General features: G+C 43.6%; 1 protein-coding gene across 1 annotated transcript in view; it reads left to right on the top strand.

Moving 5' to 3' along the window:
• Window positions 1-19,670, top strand: part of LOC105385304 (ubiquitin carboxyl-terminal hydrolase 32) — a 39,548-nt gene that overhangs the window by 2,552 nt on the left and 17,326 nt on the right. The window contains exons 5-17 of the mRNA XM_048626193.1: window positions 2,617-2,804; window positions 3,229-3,520; window positions 9,158-9,328; window positions 10,288-10,424; window positions 11,408-11,548; window positions 12,135-12,219; window positions 12,682-12,809; window positions 13,541-13,749; window positions 14,120-14,240; window positions 15,205-15,330; window positions 15,785-15,994; window positions 16,773-16,859; window positions 17,166-17,268. Coding sequence (XP_048482150.1) covers window positions 2,617-2,804; window positions 3,229-3,520; window positions 9,158-9,328; window positions 10,288-10,424; window positions 11,408-11,548; window positions 12,135-12,219; window positions 12,682-12,809; window positions 13,541-13,749; window positions 14,120-14,240; window positions 15,205-15,330; window positions 15,785-15,994; window positions 16,773-16,859; window positions 17,166-17,268 — 1,998 coding nt within the window. The remainder of the gene's footprint in view (window positions 1-2,616; window positions 2,805-3,228; window positions 3,521-9,157; window positions 9,329-10,287; window positions 10,425-11,407; window positions 11,549-12,134; window positions 12,220-12,681; window positions 12,810-13,540; window positions 13,750-14,119; window positions 14,241-15,204; window positions 15,331-15,784; window positions 15,995-16,772; window positions 16,860-17,165; window positions 17,269-19,670) is intronic.

Raw genomic sequence — 19,670 nt, 5'->3', positions numbered from 1 at the left:
AGATAACGAATAAGTGGATGGGATATGCGACGATATACTGGTTCGATCGCTCGAGGACTAGCGTGTAATGCGACGAGATAAACTCATGGCGATTGCAGCAGCGCTTCGTTGTATTCTAGAGTAACCCCATTGTTTCTGCAATAGTTTTGGAGTGCGATAAAAAGGCCATTAAGGATCCGGAATCTAAAAGGCATAAGATGCTAAATGTAAGAACAGAATGGCATCTAATACATAACTTTTCTCAATGTAAAGTCCATTGGGTTGGGTGCAATGCCCATTCAAAGGAGAATTATACATTTTTCTTTCATAAACTCTGTTCGTTGGCGTCGCATTTTTATAGGCTGTTTATACATAAATTGCTACGGTTCGAATTTTTGTGTGCTTAGTTGCTGACAACGTTTTACATTACTTGACGAGTTGATATCATGTTGCGAATCGGATATTGGCCGCAATAATAACGCAGGTAGAGCATGTTCACTTATCAATAGTAGGTGCCTAATTGCCTATAGGAGTTGGTGTTTGTTGTAAGAAATTAATATTAAATCTTGAAGTGCCTTCCTATGTAATGTTCTAAATCACATCATCACATCGCGACCCATCACGTCCTCACTGCTCGGGCACGGGTCTCCTTTCAATGAAAGAAGGGTTTATAGGCCTAGTGCACCACACTGGCCTGGTGCGGGTTGGTGGACCATGTTCTAAATGCTTGAGAGTAATTATTTTTTATTTGAGTGAGCAGATAATAGTTGATGACGATGCCCCACCTTAGTTCAGCGATGGACCTATAAACTTATCCAAATAACAATGAAATATTGTATTGGAAATTAATGCATTACTAAACATACTTATTTACATATTGTAGTCACAGGTCTTGTAGTAGCCAAACGGTTATCGTAAATATGAATAGCACATTGTTATGAAGTAAATCATCGCTAGTTACTCATTTAGGTACTTATAAAAAATAATTATTTTACGACGATATAAAGAGTTGGTGTTAATTTATAATGCACCTACTTTAGTTAACAATGTGTCACCATCACAACCCATCACGTCCCCACTGTTGGGGCACTGGTCTCCTTTCAAAGAAGGAAGTGTTTTTTTTAACAATGTGTTAGGTATAATGACAAACTAACAAAATGTCTAGCTAAACTAAATTCCATAACATTTAAATAAATTATGATGACGATGCACATTTTTCTGGTGCCTTTTCTTTAAGATAATGTTATCTACAGATAATATAATAACTTATTCCTGTTTGTCGTACCTTTATAACAAACTGATCTAAATGAAGGTCACTAGACACACTGCCTTCACCATACAGCCACTCACTTTCGCCTTTACACTACTGGCTATAAGGGTGAGATTGCAAGATAATATCGCCTATGATACATTGTTCAGACTGGTATAATTTAATATCTCAATTTCCTTACATTGTTAGCGAAAACAAATGCTTGAGCGCTATGGAAATGGATTTTAAGAGACAATCGTTCGGCAATGTAATTAAGAAATACATAGGTAAGTTTTCTTGATATTTATGTTCATATAAAGTTTGGCACCTATTGCATTGCACCAAAAATTACATTACCTATGTAGGTACTAAAGAGTAAAGAAGCATCTTGAAAGAACACAGTAGTAGCAAAATTGTTTATGAAGACAGCAGTGTATGAGCCACTCATACATGAGATTATCGAATACGATATATAGAATCTTATACAGAGTGTGACATTGCATACCGCTCTGTACAAGCAGTAAACCAAAACATTATTTTAACAACTAATGTTTTATACCCTTATTTAACTACCAGGCTGTGAGTACCAGCGAAACATTAAATTGGGCGGTAAAAGTATATATAATTAATTGATAGTAACGTTTAGCACGCTCACAGGTTGCGTCACACACATCATTAGCAGTGAGCGGCTGATAAGATAACCGCCATTGATGGACTGTCTCATCTGTAATTACAATGTAACTAAAAGGATTTATTTATAGTGATTTTTCGGCTGATTGTTGCTTGAGAGATAATTCATGAACAAAATAATAATTATGAAATGGCTTTACCAGAAGGCACTCAGGTCAGGGTACATGGAAGGATCATCCAACTTTTCCTTATTACGTCCGGTGCACTCTGAGCTGTCAGCGACTGGACAATCTTTCACTATAGATCAACGCGGACTGGAGTCTAGCAAGAAACCATAGTTCTAGTGTTTGTCACTGACCCGGAAGAATACTATAGAATTTACTAAGGGAACACGCTCTCTGATTAAAATAAACTATTAAGTGTTATCTATTAACTATTTTATTTAGTGTTTGTACGTTTTAAGTACATCAGCTGGCCTACTCGAACGGAACCTTGTTTGTGTCTTAAGATCTAAACAGTCATCCTAAGTCATGTCATCATCTATTGAACATCTAGAGATGTGTAAGTTGTCTTCATCACGATTTTATTCTTCCCTGTAAGAGAGATAACAAATATTCATAATACCTCTATCTACATAATTTCCAAATAACTCATCGATTAATGCCACGGGCGAGGCTTAACCCACAAACCTACCAATGCTAGAAAAAATCTTCCCACTTCCTACATTATTACAACCGCTCCTTCTCCACCCATTCCAGTCTGCTTCAAGATCTTCGACCGGGACCGGGACGGCGTGCTCAACCGGCAGGAGCTGGCGGACATGGTGGGGGTGCTGTGCCTCGTGGCCAACGAGGCACAACGCGACCAGAGCCGCGCCTCCACGCCCGACAGCCGGGACTCGCCGGAGAAACTGTTTGATCCTGATGTCACGATTGCCCACCTGAAGGTAGGGTTTTATATTGATGTCGATTCTGAAGGCAGAAATTCAAATTTTAGAGTTGTCAAAACCTTAATTTCTTTAATTAAAATTCGACTCTATGAGTGTTCCCATAAATGTAATGTTTTACTAGCAGAACGTATATAGTTTGACAGTGTTAAAATTAGAATTTATGCCTTCAGAATAGCTACCATTGTGTTGTTTTATTTATTTAGTCTATGACTCTATGGTATGTACTGTTTAAGTAGTATACTTTATATCTCTACTCCCTTTAATTATGTTAAAATTGTCTCATGTCGTGTGATTGGTAGGGATTGCTTTAAGCAATAAGACCGCATTTTTGTACTATTTTATTCATAAGTTGTCATATTGTAATATTTGTTATGTTTTCTTTGACGGTGCAAAATAAAGAGTATTCTATTCTATTCTGAAGGAGAAGCTAGTCCACGCGCCGAGGCACCACAAGCCGGTGTTCCAACTAGGACCGACGCTCGAAGACAGCATCGAAGTGGACAAAGTGACAGTGGACAGTGACAGTGTAATCGAAGTGCCAGTGGAAAGTGACAGTGAAGTGTTTGGTGCGGTGTTAGCTCTGGAGGACTTCCTGATCTGGAGCGTGGAGTCGGCGGAGGAGCTGCTGGGCCCGTTCCTGGAGGTGCTGGTGGGCGTGTGCCACGTGGTGCTGGGCCTGCGCCCGCAGTGCCGACACCAGGAGAGGGATATCGGTGAGTGATTCGTTTATCAAACTAAGTGTGTGTGTTGCAGTCCTATGGCACCCCAGAGGTGCAGAGGGTCCAATAATGCACGCTACTTCCGCCGATCTTCGGATGAACTTTTGCCCTCACTCCAGCTTAGTCCAGTGGCTCGCAGCTCGTTTACGCTACGGCGCCATGTTTCTCAAACTACCTGAGTACCTATGTATGATTTTTTTCGTCTGGTGAAGGGACGACTTACGAAAGGTAATGATTGGAGGAAAAGTATAGATCGCATCGAGCGGCGTGCTTTGGGAGAGGTGTACCTACGTCAGTAGTGGACTGCTATAGGCTGATGATGATGATGATTATGTAGAGAAAATAAAAAATTTGGCTGTCGACGGGCCATATCTGTCTGTACCAATGACTAGCTATTCATGTTTATTCATATAAATATTGAATGTATTTTATATGGTTTGTGTAATGGCCATCAACGTCAACAGTGACTTGACTCAAGAGCGTCCCAACTTTCGAGAGTTAGAGTAGATATTTGTTAAAAGACATAACTTCAACTGTACCTACATAATCTTCAACTATCGAGATTCATCTAATGAAGAAGTGGCAAGTCCATTGCGTATGTGTGTGTGCTATCTGCGTCACGTGAGTGTCGTTTGCGGTTAATTTGCGTAATGTTTATTTAGTATGAATTAATGTTAGCTTTGTATTTCCTAGCGACAAAGATGACTGATGACGTCTTTTGCAAGAGAATTGAACCCACTTGCAAAGGGTATGCATTAGGGTGCTGTGGTATCTTACATTTATAAATGGTAAATAATACATTATTAATAAAACCCAATGTACTTACACCAAGTCTATCATGAATATACTTGCTTAAGCCGTGAGCTAAACTAAAAGTATGGTTAGAATTAGGGGATATAAAGCAATAATTTTGAGTTAATAAAATCTGTGCATCATGTACATGATTCCGAAAAATATAAATAATATGTTTCTAAGTAATGTTATGTCTATAAATAAACAAGCCAGTATTTTTCACCCAACTCTTGATAACAAAGTTGATAATGACCTTCTCTTCGTTAAAGGATACAAAATACAAACCAGACAACGGAATTAGCCGTTCAAAATTAACCGTTAATTGTAAGTAATAAGGGTTATTAATTGTTGCGAATAAATTTCGCATACATTATCTATGTCAAGAACATTGTTACGATAAGCGTTATGATAAAGGAGTTGCTGTGTTTTTGCGAGTAATTTGTAGAGCAATAGTATAAAGTATAAACATTCTTAAAAAAAAACATGGATTCTAAAGTAAAAAGCTTCTTCTTCTTTCGTGTCAGTGAACAGTATGAGAATTTTTAAATTTGTCTAGACCAAAAAAAAGACACTTTGATAGCATTCTGGTTGGCCTGGAGTAAGTCTTCCCAAGTGCAGGTGGAAGGGCTCAGGGGACAGGAGTAGGTTATTGTTAGCAGAATCAATGCACATATAACTTTCATAATAATAGGCGTTAGTTATCAAGGACAATGGGGATGATAATAACTGAATTATAACATAAAACAAGATATTTTAAACACAGTTTAACAAAGTCAAGGTTAAATTTGTAAATAAATAATAACAGTGCCTCTTTGTTCTTAAATGAATAGTCATATTTTTTGGTAACATGTAAGACACGACTTAGGCTAATTTAAGTCTGAAACGGTGCTCACTATAGAAAGAAAGAAAATAAATATAGTTGAACAAAATTAAAATTTAACTAATGGATATTATTTCCAGTAAGATTTAGACAGCATGCTATTATGTTATCTTACCCTACTTGCATAAACAATAATATTTATAACAATTAAGTAAGTGTTTGGATTACATTCATGGAATACTTTATAATAATGGAAACAGATAAGGCTCCTGATTGTGTTATTTATCTTTGTGTTAGATCCTTGACATGCTAAAGGTTTAATAGAAAATAAATGTCGCAATTAGTCAACAAACAAATGTGGCATTATAATTACCATATTTGTAAATTACATTGTAGAATGGCTACTGTTAGTTATGCTGTGTATTTCTACTACTAAAACTTCTCCAATTTTGTCAAATGTTCGCATGCATATACGAGGGCGATACCGAAATGATCGGGAATAGAAAAAAGTACAAAGATATCATAATATTATTTACTTTTATTGTTTTTCAAAGTAGTCTCCGTGACATTCAATGCACTTTTTCATTCGATTAAACCAATCATTGAAACAGTAATTCCAGTCTGAAGTGGATACTGTCAAAACAGCTGATTTGTAAGCTTCGACCGCCTCTTCTGGGCCGCTAAACCGTTGACCACGTAGCATATCTTTAATTCTTGGGAATGTAAAATAATCATTGGGGCTCAGATCAGGGCTATACGGAGGATGGTCCATCAACTCCACGTTTTCCATATTTAAAAACGTTCTTGTTTTGCGAGCGGTATGAGAGCTTGCATTATCGTGGTGAAGGATTATACGACGATTCGGGTTAGTTTTACGAAGTTCTCTTACGACTTCCGGCAAACAAACTGTTGTGTACCAATCAGCAGTAACCGTCCTTTGTTCTTGTAATGGAATCGTAGCCACATGGCAAGTTTTCGATACAAACGAAGCGACCATTTTTTTCGACACGCTGCGTGAGCGAATAACTTTTGTTGGCTTGACCTCACCTTCGAAGACTCAAACTGCCGATTGATGTTTTCTTTCGGGCTCATATGAATAAATCCACGATTCATCACCAGAGACGATATTGTAGACAGCATTTGAACTGCCTCCATTGAACCGTTGCAGAGCAGATCGACACCAATTAACACGAGCCGACTTTTGTTCCTCGGTCAAACGGTGGGGCACCCAGCGCGAAACTAACTTCTTGACACCCAGTTCTTCATGTAAAATGGTTTGAATGGCTGTCATACCAATGCTGAGAGAAGCCCGAATCTGCTCGTATGTCACATGTCTATCTTCTTTTATTGACTGGCGTACAGCATCGATGTTATCTTGTGTTACCGCTGTTTTTGGCCGACCAGTAGAAGGGACTGTGGTAAGAGAGGAACGTCCACGGCGAAACTCAGAATACCAACGATATATAGTCGTTTTACTTGGTGCTTCAAGTTTATAAATAGAAACAAGCTCGGCGAGACATTGTTCTTGAGATAAACCTCGACGAAAGTTGTGAAAAATTATTGCACGGAAATGTTCCCGCGTAAGCTCCATTTTTTACACCGACTTGTCAAATTCAAATGGTCAATACTCTTTTATTTTTTACTTTTTTTAAAATTCGAAAATGGAATTATGTTTGAAAAAACACTACATTTGATACACCAAAAAGGTTTCACTCTAATTTATTCCTAAGTATTCTATTCCCGATCTTTTCGGTGTAGCCCTCGTATTCTGTTCATATGAACAGAATATATTCCTTGCAGAAATGCATAAAACATATCAGGCAAGGTTTAGAAAAAGCTAGAAACTATCATAGATAAGTTCGGAATTACTTCATACCCATATAGGTCGTTTGTCCACTGCACGCCGTCAACGTCACGTCATAAGAACGAGATTTTTTCAGGCTGAGTTTAGTATGACTTGACGGTGACGTGCTGACGTGACGGATGTGCGGTGGACACTGTCATGTACCACTACTTCGGCGCCGTCATCTCGTTCTCGTGACATGCGGCGGATAAACGCTAATAGAGTATTTATGAACAGCTTACGCCAGCGTCTCCCCAGTCTCATCTACACTCGCGAGCAACCAAATCGACTCAAGCCTTGACGGCGCAAACATACATTAATACAAGTAAAATTATGAATAGAAATAATAAAAATGATATGTCATTTAAAAGCTTAAGATGTCAGCTTTAATTTGATATCATTATTATTGAAATCCATTCATCATTTTTGAAATAAATGATGTCTGAACGCAATTGTAGGAAAAACGGGAATTTAGGAAAAAAGGGTATGGGTATCGTATTATACAAATTAAACAAAAAATGTTAAGATAAAAATTTATTTATTTAAATCAATACTTTGTATTGCCCCCTCTTGCCCTAATTACAGCCTGCAGCCTGTTTCTCATAGACCTTATCAACTTTTTGACAGTTTCCTGAGGAATGCCGTCCCACTCCTCTAATAAAGCTGTCTTCAGCTCGTCCACGCTTGCAGGGACTGGATTCCTGGCCCGAACTCTTCTTTTGAGCTCGTCCCATAAGTGTTCGATGGGATTCAGGTCAGGACTGAGCGCAGGCCAGTCCATCGTGCGCAATTCCTTCTCTCTCAGAAACTGCCGACTGACTCGTGCCGTGTGGCAGCGGGCATTGTCGTGCATTAGCACGAAGTCTTCACCGACAAATTCTGCATAGGGCACAACATGACCGAGTAGAATGTCGGTGATGTACCGATCAGCTGTTAACCCGCCTCCTCGGCCGCCTCCAGGCACGAAAACAAGTGCGGTTTTTCCCTCTAGAGAAATACCAGCCCACATCATGCAGGAACCGCCGCCATATGCTACTGTTTCAGCGAAACAACATTGGGCAAATCGTTCCCCCGGACGCCGGTAGACCCGGCCTCTCCTGTCACTGCCATGCAGACACACTCTGCACTCATCAGTAAACAGGACCGACCGCCATTGCGCAATGCTCCAATCGAGATGCTCTCGAGCAAACTGAAGACGCGCTTGTCGGTGGCCTGCAGTCAATTTGGGGCCTGATGCAGGTCTTTTTGGTGTCAAGTTGGCTTCCTTCAAGCGTCTTCTCACTGTCCACTCGCTGACAGCCACTTGTCGTACACGTCTCAGTTCTTGCTGCACATCAACGCCCGTAAGGTGTCGATTGCGCAGCGAGGTTGAGACAATGAAGCGGTCGTCTCTCTCTGAAGTGCAGCGGTGGCGGCCCGTTCTTGGTCTTCGATTGAAGGCACCAGTCTCTTGGAACCGTCTGTATACTCGGGATACAGCAGACTGGCTCAAGTGGAGCTGGGCAGCGACTGCTCGCTGACTTAACCCTTGTTGCAGCAAGGCAACAACTTGAGCAGCTTCTTCTGGTGTGGTATCCATGGGTTTGCGAAAACAAGGAATACAATGCAACGAGATGTGTACCGGTCAACTTGCAACAAGCGACTGATAAGGTACACCGGATGTGGAAAGGTTTTATAGCGGGATCAGGTAGCGCAAGGCGTGGATTCCTAATGAGGTAATTAACACTGACGGGCAATTAAAATGCGTCATTAAATCTGCGCTTAGTTTTTTTTTATGGTATTGATCTTAATTGAAAGCCTAATTCTTCAGCTTTCGAATGACATATCACTTTTATATTTACCATTTATCGTTTTAGGAAAATCAATGTATATGTGCGCCGTGAAGGCTTGAGTCGATTTGGTTGCTCGCGAGTGTATAACCAAATCATCAGCATAATATATCTTCAACACATCTATATAAAGTCTGTTTTTTAATCTCAGATACTATGTAGATTGACATAGCCTGAACGGTTCATCAATTGTCGATTGTTTCGTCAATAGAACGAACCGTCACTTAATCGCGGGACAATCTGTTTAATAACCGTTCAAATCTGTCAAATTAGTATCTGAGATAAAATAACAGGCTTTACATACTCTATATCATTTCCTAAACGTGCATTCGCATTCTCCATTCCAGTGCTAGGCTGGCTCCGTCGCTCCCTAGCGCGCGGCATGGCGGTGGGCCAGTTCTGGTACCTGGTGTGCGCGCAGTGGTGGGCCGCGTGGGGCGCCCACACCGCCGCGCCCGACGCCTGCTGCCCCGCCGGCGACCCGCCCGTGGACGACAGCTTCACTACCAACTCTACTGGTGAGTGAAGGAAACTAGACATTGCCCATTTCTACACTCACAGGCAACGAAAAAGTACCACACAAAATGTCGACACCAAACAAACCCGAAACAAACTTTTACAAAAAAAAATTAACTCGTCTTTAATTGGTAATATCCTGATGCTCGGTTAAATGTACTTCAAAGTTGCAGAAACCGTCATTAAGCTAGCCTTTTCCGTTTAGGAGTAATTTGGTGCTTTTCTCAGTGGAACCTTTTCATTGCCCGTGAGTGTAGTATTCAGGTGGCTCTGTCGCTAGCTATATAGCCCGTGGGACGGCGGTGGGCCAGTTCTGGTACCTGGTGTGCGCGCAGTGGTGGGCCGCGTGGGGCGCCCACACCGCCGCGCCCGACGCCTGCTGCCCCGCCGGCGACCCACCCGTTGATGATAGCTTCACTACCAACTCTACTGGTAAGTGGAGGGAACGAGGTATAGGAAATATATGGAGATAGATAAGAAGAGCGGTGGTAGCTCAGTCGGGTAACCGCCAGCTTGTGACGCTAGAGATGCGGGTTCGAATACCGGCACTGACATGTACCAATAAGTTCTTTGGAATTTAAGTACAATGTATACCGTCGCTCTTACGGGGATGGAAAATATCGTGAGGAAAGCTGCACATCTGGATTCTAGAGATGGCACATAAGTGTATTGTACTCATTAAAAAGAACGGTGTTACGGCTCGCGACCTATTACGTAAGTACAGAGCGAGAGACAAAACCACTATGAGATCCTACATGAGGAATAACAGATTACAGCAACATTATACATATAAATCTCGAACGTTCCGTTGGGCCAGGCCACACCACCCAGCCTGGTAGGAGGATCATCCCTTTTATATTGATATCTAGTTCACACATGTAGAATTTGTACACCTTTTATTGTTTGTTTACATTGATCCCGCTGGTGTTATTTATTTAAATAAATCCCTTTTCTGTTCCAGAGTCGATGGGCTCGCTGCTGTACCGCTGCGACAGCGCCTCTCTCGACAGCAGCAGCAGCGGCGTGAGCAGCGCGGGCGGCGCGCGCGCCCCCCCGCCCATAGACAACGCGAGGCTGCTGGCGCCCTCTACCTGCAAGGTACGTCACTGTACCTTGTTTCACAGGAAAAGACATCTAAAGAAGAAGAAAGAAAGAAAATACATTTATTTCACACACACACGGAAACAACACAAAAATCCTTACTAATATTATAAATGCGAAAGTAACTGTGTCTGTCTGTCTGTCTGTTACTCTTTCACGCCAAAACTACTGAACGGATTTGAATGAAATTTGGTATACATACGGTCTAGACCCTGGGAATGAATAGGCTAGCTTTTTATTCCGAAATTCTCACGGGAAAACTTTTTAATAAATAATAAAACAAAACACATCTGACAGAACCCTTATTACATTCGGATAAGGGTAGTTTGTTTGTATCAGTTGTCTTTCCCCGTGAAACAAGGTATAGGCAGTAGCAGTGCTGGATGAGAAGCTAGATAAATGTTGGTTTGTTGTAAAATTTATGGACGAAAATCGGTTCAGGTATGTCACTAGTTAGTTGGTTGGTTGAAGAGAAGGTAAACGTAGGTAGGTGGTACAGAAAACCGCATGTAAATCGGTTCATTAGTCTCGGAGTTATGACTAGCTTAAACAAAAGTTGAAAAGCCAGATCTGTTGTCAGTCGGTGTTAGTCGGTGACTTCCCAAACCGAGCTGAACGTTTAATACGCAAGGTACGTCCCTGTAGTTAGTCCGTTGGTCAAAGAGTAGGTAAACGTAGGTTTGTGGTAATGAATACCGCATCTAAATCGGTTCATTTGGGGCGGAGTTATGACCAGCGTAAATAAAAGTTGATAGGCCAGATCTTTTGTCAGTCGCTGGCTTCTCAAACTGCGCCGGATGTATAATACAGTTGATGCGTCCCCGGCAACTTAAAAGCCATAGATAGATAGCATCATTACCGTCATTACCCCAAACAGGTCCGGATACGATACAGTTGATGCTTCACTATGACGCTCTCCCCGTCAACTTAAGTGTATGGAACTGTACCAATATGAACCTAACCTATGATCACCCCCACAGGTCCGCACGCTGACGGGCGAGGGCGGGCACCTGCGTCGTGACGTCACACTCTGCCAGGGCCGGGACTTCGAGCTGCTGCCCGACGCACTGTGGCGCGCGCTGGCCTTGTGGTACGGGGGCGGGCAGCCGCTGCCGAGACAGGTGCGACCCTGAGCCGTGTGTCTATAGAGATAAGGGTGACTTGGAGCTGCTGCCCGACGCACTGTGGCGCGCGCTGGCCTTGTGGTACGGGGGCGGGCAGCCGCTGCCGAGACAGGTGCGACACTGAGCCGTGTGTCTATAGAGATAAGGGTGACTTGGAGCTGCTGCCCGACGCACCGTGGCGCGCGCTGGCCTTGTGGTACGGGGGCGGGCAGCCGCTGCCGAGACAGGTGCGACACTGAGCCGTGTGTCTATAGAGATAAGGGTGTTTTTCATGTGTAGTGGTGGTAGGTGGAGCTTAAAGAAAGACAGTACAAAAGAGGGCTCATTTTCTGAGAATGTCAGGAAAGTCCACCATAGTAAAAAGCTGGACAAGCAAATTATATTATTAATTGGAACCTTCACACTGTTCTTACCATATTAAAAATAGATACCAATACGTCTTCTAAGTGCCTGAATATAAGTTTATGACTTTTTTGACGGAAAATATCAGAAACAATTATGTGTACATATGAAAATATTATCATTTAAAAATTGCTCACACGGATTGCTTCAAATTTATGACATATTTATTTTTAAATTTCAGGTGATCAGACCGCCGAACTCTGACGTGGAGCTAGAGCTGTATCCGCTGCAGCTGAAGATCCTGCGACACGTGCAAAGTCCGCAGAGTGAGTAATTACTCTTCAACTTAAATATGTGGGGACATATATATGTGGGGACATCTCACACACGGCCATCCGACCCCAAGCTAGGCAGAACCTGAAACTATTTCATTTCATTCATTGCTTTTAGGCTCAATAAATAGCATAAAGTTCAAAATATTGTGACGATATGTCAAGCATAACTGGTAGAAAATGCTGCTAGCATTAAGTTCGCCTTTGTACCACTTTACTTTGTGTAATAAATAATTTAATAATAATAACTGGTAAAACAGTTAAAACGATTCTTGTGCTTTAAAAGTAGAAAGAGCCCAGTAAATCAAATTATTTCTTCAGTTCTAAATTCCGATAACACAAGTTTTGTAACAAAAACCACCCCAAAAATGATAGATTATTGAAACATTTATTATTCTTTGTAATTTCTGACCCTGATGTATGATGACTTTTATGTATTTTTTTAATTATTCCCAGCAATGAACAACAGCGTAGTGGGCGTGGGAGGAGCGGCGCTGTACAGCTCGGTCCCGCTCGCGCCCGCGCCGCCGCAGCGCCAGCTCGCCTACACCGCCGCCTTCTCGCGCCTCGCCACCGTCGGACAGGTACGTGGGGACAACTGACACACGGACACCCCGCCCCCAGCTGTACAGCTCGGTCCCGCTCGCGCCCGCGCCGCCGCAGCGCCAGCTCGCCTACACCGCCGCCTTCTCGCGCCTCGCCACCGTCGGACAGGTACGTGGGGACAACTGACACACGGACACCCCGCCCCAGCTGTACAGCTCGGTCCCGCTCGCGCCCGCGCCGCCGCAGCGCCAGCTCGCCTACACCGCCGCCTTCTCGCGCCTCGCCACCGTCGGACAGGTACGTGGGGACAACTGACACACGGACACCCCGCCCCCAGCTGTACAGCTCGGTCCCGCTCGCGCCCGCGCCGCCGCAGCGCCAGCTCGCCTACACCGCCGCCTTCTCGCGCCTCGCCACCGTCGGACAGGTACGTGGGGACAACTGACACACGGACACCCCGCCCCAGCTGTACAGCTCGGTCCCGCTCGCGCCCGCGCCGCCGCAGCGCCAGCTCGCCTACACCGCCGCCTTCTCGCGCCTCGCCACCGTCGGACAGGTATAGTAGTAGTAGACAGATAGATACATAATATACATAACTACGCAGCTATAGCGTTCGTTATAATCAGACATGGCACGTGGTATAAGAGTACACAGAAAACACCGCAGCAGTTCACGATTTAGTTTTAATCCAAATGAAATGAAATTCGGTGAAAAAAACGAGAAGCCAGACTTGGGTTTGTATTTTAACATTTTGTTCATATATCCACAGGTGTGCGAGTTCCTCTGCACCACCCTCCACTTAGCCCGCGAGGACATGCGGCTGTGGCTGGTATCGCCCTCGCAGTCCGTGCTGCTGGACGACGACCTCACCACGCTGCAGCAGCTCACCGCGCTGCAGGAGCAGCCCGCGGGCAGCACCGTGCTGCTCGAGCAGCGCGCCGCCGACCGCGCCTGGCCCGAGGAGACCGGCCTCGTCAGGTAACATGCTGTATATAGTGAAGACATGCGGCTGGTCCGAGGAGACCGGGCTTATTAGGTACAAAAAGGGCGGTCTTAATACTTAAAGCGATTTTTACAAGACAACTTTTCGGTGGAAGGTTATTTTATGATCAAACGACCTATTGCCCGCGAGCTTCGCCCATTACCCTACCCTTCTTACCTTTTAAACCTTCCCTGGACTTCCACGAATATTTCAAGACCAAAATTTGCAAAATCGTTTCAGCTGTTCTGGAGTCATAGCGTCAGGAAGGATACCCAGATTATTTTTATATAGTAAAAGATAGGGCCAACAATTCTAATGTCGTTCACTTGACTCCCACACATGACTAACCTTGGCCTGCCCCCGCAGCATGAACCCGAGCGGCGCGGGCGGCGCGCGGCGCGGCACGTGGATGGCGCCCGACCTGCCCGGCGCCACCGGCCTGCACAACCTGGGCAACACGTGCTACATGAACGCAGCGCTGCAGTCCGTAAGTTTACGTGTTTAATCGTATATTTACGGTGTCATTCTATCAGTAAAGATCAATGTAGCTATCTGAATATATCAATGCATGAATTAGCGCGCTGAAGTCCGTAAGTCAACGTGTTTAACCACACATACATACATAATCATGCTTACCACTGTAATCCCCGAAGGGATAGTCAGAGGTAGCGCAAGCGAGTCACCCGCTTTTCGCTGTTCATTTGTACTCATGTGATAGGTCACGGGCCGTTTTCGAACGAGTAAAATGCAGTTAAGGTACACATCTAGAATCTAGACGTGCAGGTTTCCTCACGATGTTTTCCTACGCCGTATTGAACCGTGCCTCTATGTGCGATGTCGTGCTAACATCGCGGGCACGTGGATGGCGCCCGACCTGCCCGGCGCCACCGGCCTGCACAACCTGGGCAACACGTGCTACATGAACGCAGCGCTGCAGTCCGTGAGTTGACGTGTTTAACCGTGTATATACGATGTCGTTGCCAAGTCAATGTACCTATCTAAGATAATATAATTATACGTGTTAAACCGAGCCTCCATAAAAATCGGGAAAATGATAAAAGAACGCAGTGCACCGTTACTGCTGTTAACCGCAAGCCATATTGACAACTATAGATATTGTATATTGTGCAATAAAAGTATAAAATAAATAAATAAATAAATAGACTAGTATCGATGGCGTCTTCGTGACAACATTTGCATATCATTTTGTCATACTTCAAACTATCCGAACGACCGGCGGCGGTCTCAACAATTTGAGAAATAAGTCACATAAGTGTTATTATATGTATGAGTCCATAAGTTATCGTATTTAACCTGTAACTCTTTATATAATTAGGATATTACTATTGTGCCTGGCTACAGGTTATTTATTCTACCTCGCTCGCAGCCTTACTATTGTACCCATAACTTGTGTTCTCGAAAACAACTAATGCTCCCACTATATCCCACAGGTATGGAACACGGGCCCCCTCACCCGCTACTTCAACTCGGGCATGCACCTGTACGAGGTGAACCCGCGCAACCCGCTCGGCACCCGCGGCGCGTTGGCGCTGCGCTACGGGGAGCTGTGCAAGCAGGTATGCTTACTTACAAACTAAGGTGGTTCACATACTTCACCGCCTCACCGCGCGAATTGCGGATTTAACATGGTTAATTTCCGCGCGGTGGAGCGGCGGCATCGTTTTAAGCCATATAAACTCTATTTTTTCATACAATGATAATCCGCCAATGGCGGCAGTGTGCGGTCAAGCGTGTCTGAATAAGTATTTTCAAGCTTCGCTTCGCCCTAAAATATTTTCCCGTGAGATTCCGGCCTAAAAGGTACACATACATACTTCTTCTTAAATCACTCTAGATATTAAAAAAAACGCATTTAAATCCGTTGTGTAATTATTTTCTGTTTGTGTACCAATAAACAGTAATCTATCTATCTACATACCTAGATATAGGCTGAAGCGAAAAGCTACCATTTACTCTGTATTGATAGTGATATAAATTATGCAATAACCAACACTCACTCCTAACCCCCAGGTGTGGTCCTGCCGCTCGCGCTCCATCGCCCCACTGCGCGTGCGCGGCGCCGTGTCCCGCTGGGCGCGCGGGCTGGCGGGCGGCGGCCAGCACGACGCGCAGGAGCTGCTGGCCTGGCTGCTGGATCAGCTGCATGAGGATCTGAACAGGGCAGCACCGGCTACTGGCATGGGAGGGGGAGGGCAGGAGCCGGCAGAGAAGAAAGACCAGGTGAGTGGGGTACATGACAGAGTAGGAGCTGCTGGCCTGGCTGCTGGATCAGCTCCATGAGGATCTTAATAGAGCCGCCCCGGGTGCAAGCCTAGGGCAGGCGCAGGAGCCGGCGGAGAAGAAGGATCAGGTGAGTGGGGTACTAGGAGTGCATGACAAAGAGCAAGTTACTATGCAGTAAGACGTGCGCGGGGCGTGTCCCGCTGGGCGCGCGGGCTGGCGGGCGGCGGTCAGCACGACGCGCAGGAGCTGCTGGCCTGGCTGCTGGATCAGCTGCATGAGGATCTGAACAGGGCGGCACCGGCTACTGGCCTGGGAGGGGGAGGACAGGAGCAAGAGGAGAAGAAAGATCAGGTAACTATCCCTAGGGGCACATGACAATGTAACAGCTGGTTACTTATTATCCAGTGCGAAGGGACCATCTACACCAGAACGTGTATAGCCTGGCCTGGCGGCCCCGGCTAGTGGGCTAAGGAACGCACACGTCGTGATACTAGGAGCACATGCCAAAGTAAGAGCGCATGGCAAGTAGAAGAGTAAGTTACTATGCAGTAAGATAGGCAGGCTGCTGCACCAGTTAATTACATGAGGATTTTAACAGGGCTATTGTCCAAAAAAGAATGATACAGGCACGGTAATGTGCAGAGAAACCTGACCCCCCTCACATAGTAACAATGCTTCTTAGAGGGGTCGGTTTTCGAATGAAGGAGTAACGACCATAGCACACACACTCACAAACTATCGCCTCTATAATATTTGTTTCTGCTTTCCTTTACAGATAGCGGCCACGACGGCGTGGGAGCAGCACACGGCGCGGAACAAGTCCATCGTCACTGAGCTCTTCTACGGACAACTCAAGTCCAAGGTAAATACAGATGTGCACATTTCACACACGTCTATCCGGCACTAGACGAGTGGCGTACTCGTACGGCCGGTGTAAATAGACAAAATATATAGACTAGGAACTACATGGTTTCTTGATAAACGTGCAGAAGACACTTTGACGACCGAATGGTGTAGTGGTTAGTGACCCTGACTACTATGCCGATGGTTCCGGGTTCTAGCACAGGGTATCCTTGTTTGGGAGCCAGGAACACATTGTAAACCAAGTAGTCAAAAATAAACATTTCCATTTCATAATTTTCATTTATTGCATGTATAATTATTGCAGGTGCGCTGCGACACGTGTGGCCACGAGTCGGTGCGCTTCGACGCGTTCAATATGCTCAGTCTACCGCTGCCGCTCGAGAGCGCGCTGCATGTCACTGTCATAGGTACCTCACCATAATAAATTATATCACTTGTGTTACTCTCGGCAGTGGAAAGGTGGATTCTGAGACACCCCGAGTGATGTATCGCTTTATACTTGTAAAATATAGCATGAATCCTATGACATATGCCAATTCCATACATTTTATTTGTGAATTTATCGTTTTTAACCGACACCCTATGAACATTATTAGCTGGATATAAAGGGCTGATATAGTGTATTGTAAATGACATAACTATAGCAAACTAGAACAGCTTGGCAATTATCTCTAGAGAGCGTTTCATCAAATAACATGACTTAAACAAACAATATCCAACCTTAGTCCAATGTAATAAGGGTTTTGACAGATCAATTATCCAATCATTATACAGGGTGTTGCAAAATTGGTATATCAAGCCGAAAAGGGTCCACACAACTCGTTCTGGAAAAGTCATTGGCGATGTCAGATTTGGGCGCACGAATAAAAAAAAGTTCCATACAAAACTTAATCCATATTTTATTTGTAACTTTTTTGACAACCCTGATGATTGTTTCTGGTAGCCCTGGTACCCTACTTCCGTATAACTACAAACATGACATACCAGACGACCTTATACGCTATAACCCTAGTACCCCACTTCTGTATAAGTATTAGATGCACTATAGCACAAGCACGCATCTCCTGGCTGGCGGACACGGCTCAACCACCCTGGTACCTACCATTTTTTTTACGTTAAACGTGGATTTGCACTAGACAAGCCTTAGATACCTAACCAGTTGCCTACTAATGACTTCATCAAACGAATTTCATACCAAAATAAATACCATAGTTAATAAAAAAATACTACCTACGTACATTAAATAAAGATAGGTAACATACCTCTTACATGCAATAGTAGGTAAGAGGAAAATCCTCTGGTAACCGTGAAATAACGCCGGCCGGCACATTGATTTTGTTTATCATTATTAACACTTCACATTACAACTGAACTTGGACACTTAATTGTCCTTTTACTTTTCACTCCAAGGTCTACCATACGATATTAGGTTTTTCACTACACTTTTAAAGATTATGCTTAGATACCTAATTATCGCCGTATCAAATAACACAATCAGGTTGTTTATGAACTCTCACTTCACATTACACGGATTACGCCACCAATATTACGCGAAGAAACCCAAATAACTAATTAAATTAGCAAAACAATGCTTCGCGGTGCTATGCGCCAGGGCAACTGAACTGATTGAGAGACCGCCCGGCGGCCGGCGGCATTCCTTTGAGTCCTTTGGTTTCTAATTTCGCGCCGAAAATATTGACACGCCGCGAACCAATCATAGCGTCACTGAGGAAATGCAGTTGTGTTGACAAAAGGCTTAGCTTTAAGGACGAAAATGCATGTTATTATGCTGTTTCTTTCTATTTCACGCGAAGGCTATTAACAACGAAAAGTTTTATCTCTTTCTTACGCAAATCATCATATTAACACATACATAGACAATTAGACATTAAAATACTTTAAAGTAATACAAATAAAGAAGTATCTATCTCTCTTTTACTTCATAGATAAGTTATATCTTTTTTCTTTTTCTATCTTAATAATGTAGTTACTTTTACTAGGACAATCTGAGTTCATTGGTTCTCAAAGTTTTTTCAGGTAAAGTGGATACCGTAGATACGTTGAGGTAGGTAAGTACCTACTTCTTCTCCTAAGCGTATCGGTGAAAATATTAGAGCTGAACTAGGGTTTGTCACGGTCGTGTTGGTATTGGTTATGATTATGAAGGTAAAAGTACGTATTAATACTCATTACTCACACTATGAAAGTAAGTAGTAATTCACTCAATCGAATCGAATTCGTGAATAAAATACCTACAATAGTACATTGCACATTGTTCTGTTACCTAAGTGGTGAAAGCTTATTTAGAAGCAGAGTTATCCTTAAGTACCTACATCACCAATCAAAATATTCCCTCACGTCACTGTGCTATGAATATGAAACGAGCTCAATGCCTTTTTTCATGCAATTCTTTCGGTGATTATCAGTTTGAACAAGCGTCGCGTGGCACTGACTACCAGGAGACCATTATGCGCTGCTCGCGCGCGAATTCTTAAAGTTGGAGAGCCATTGGTCAAAAGTAATAAATTTTTATTGGTTTTTCTATTGGTCAAAACTCTCGTCTCTCTTTTTATCTTCTTTCTGTCTTTGTTTAATAATGGTTTAGATAAGATAGTGCCTATGGGATACCAGAATCAAATAAATAAATTACCTGAAACTAGCTTTGGCAGAACCCGATCGTTGGGAGATATGATTAATTAGTAAGTAAAGTACACACACCTGCATTGACCCGTGTGTTGCGCTCGCGATTAACAGAAAATCAGTAGGTAGGTATGAATAGGAAATACGTAATTCTTCTAACTAGATCAAA

The sequence above is a fragment of the Plutella xylostella genome, chromosome 16, assembly GCF_932276165.1.
Source record: "Plutella xylostella chromosome 16, ilPluXylo3.1, whole genome shotgun sequence".
Classification (NCBI taxonomy): Eukaryota; Metazoa; Arthropoda; class Insecta; order Lepidoptera; family Plutellidae; genus Plutella; species Plutella xylostella.
The sequence above is the reverse complement of the archived record's forward strand: the minus strand, read 5'-3'. Positions and strand labels throughout refer to the sequence as shown.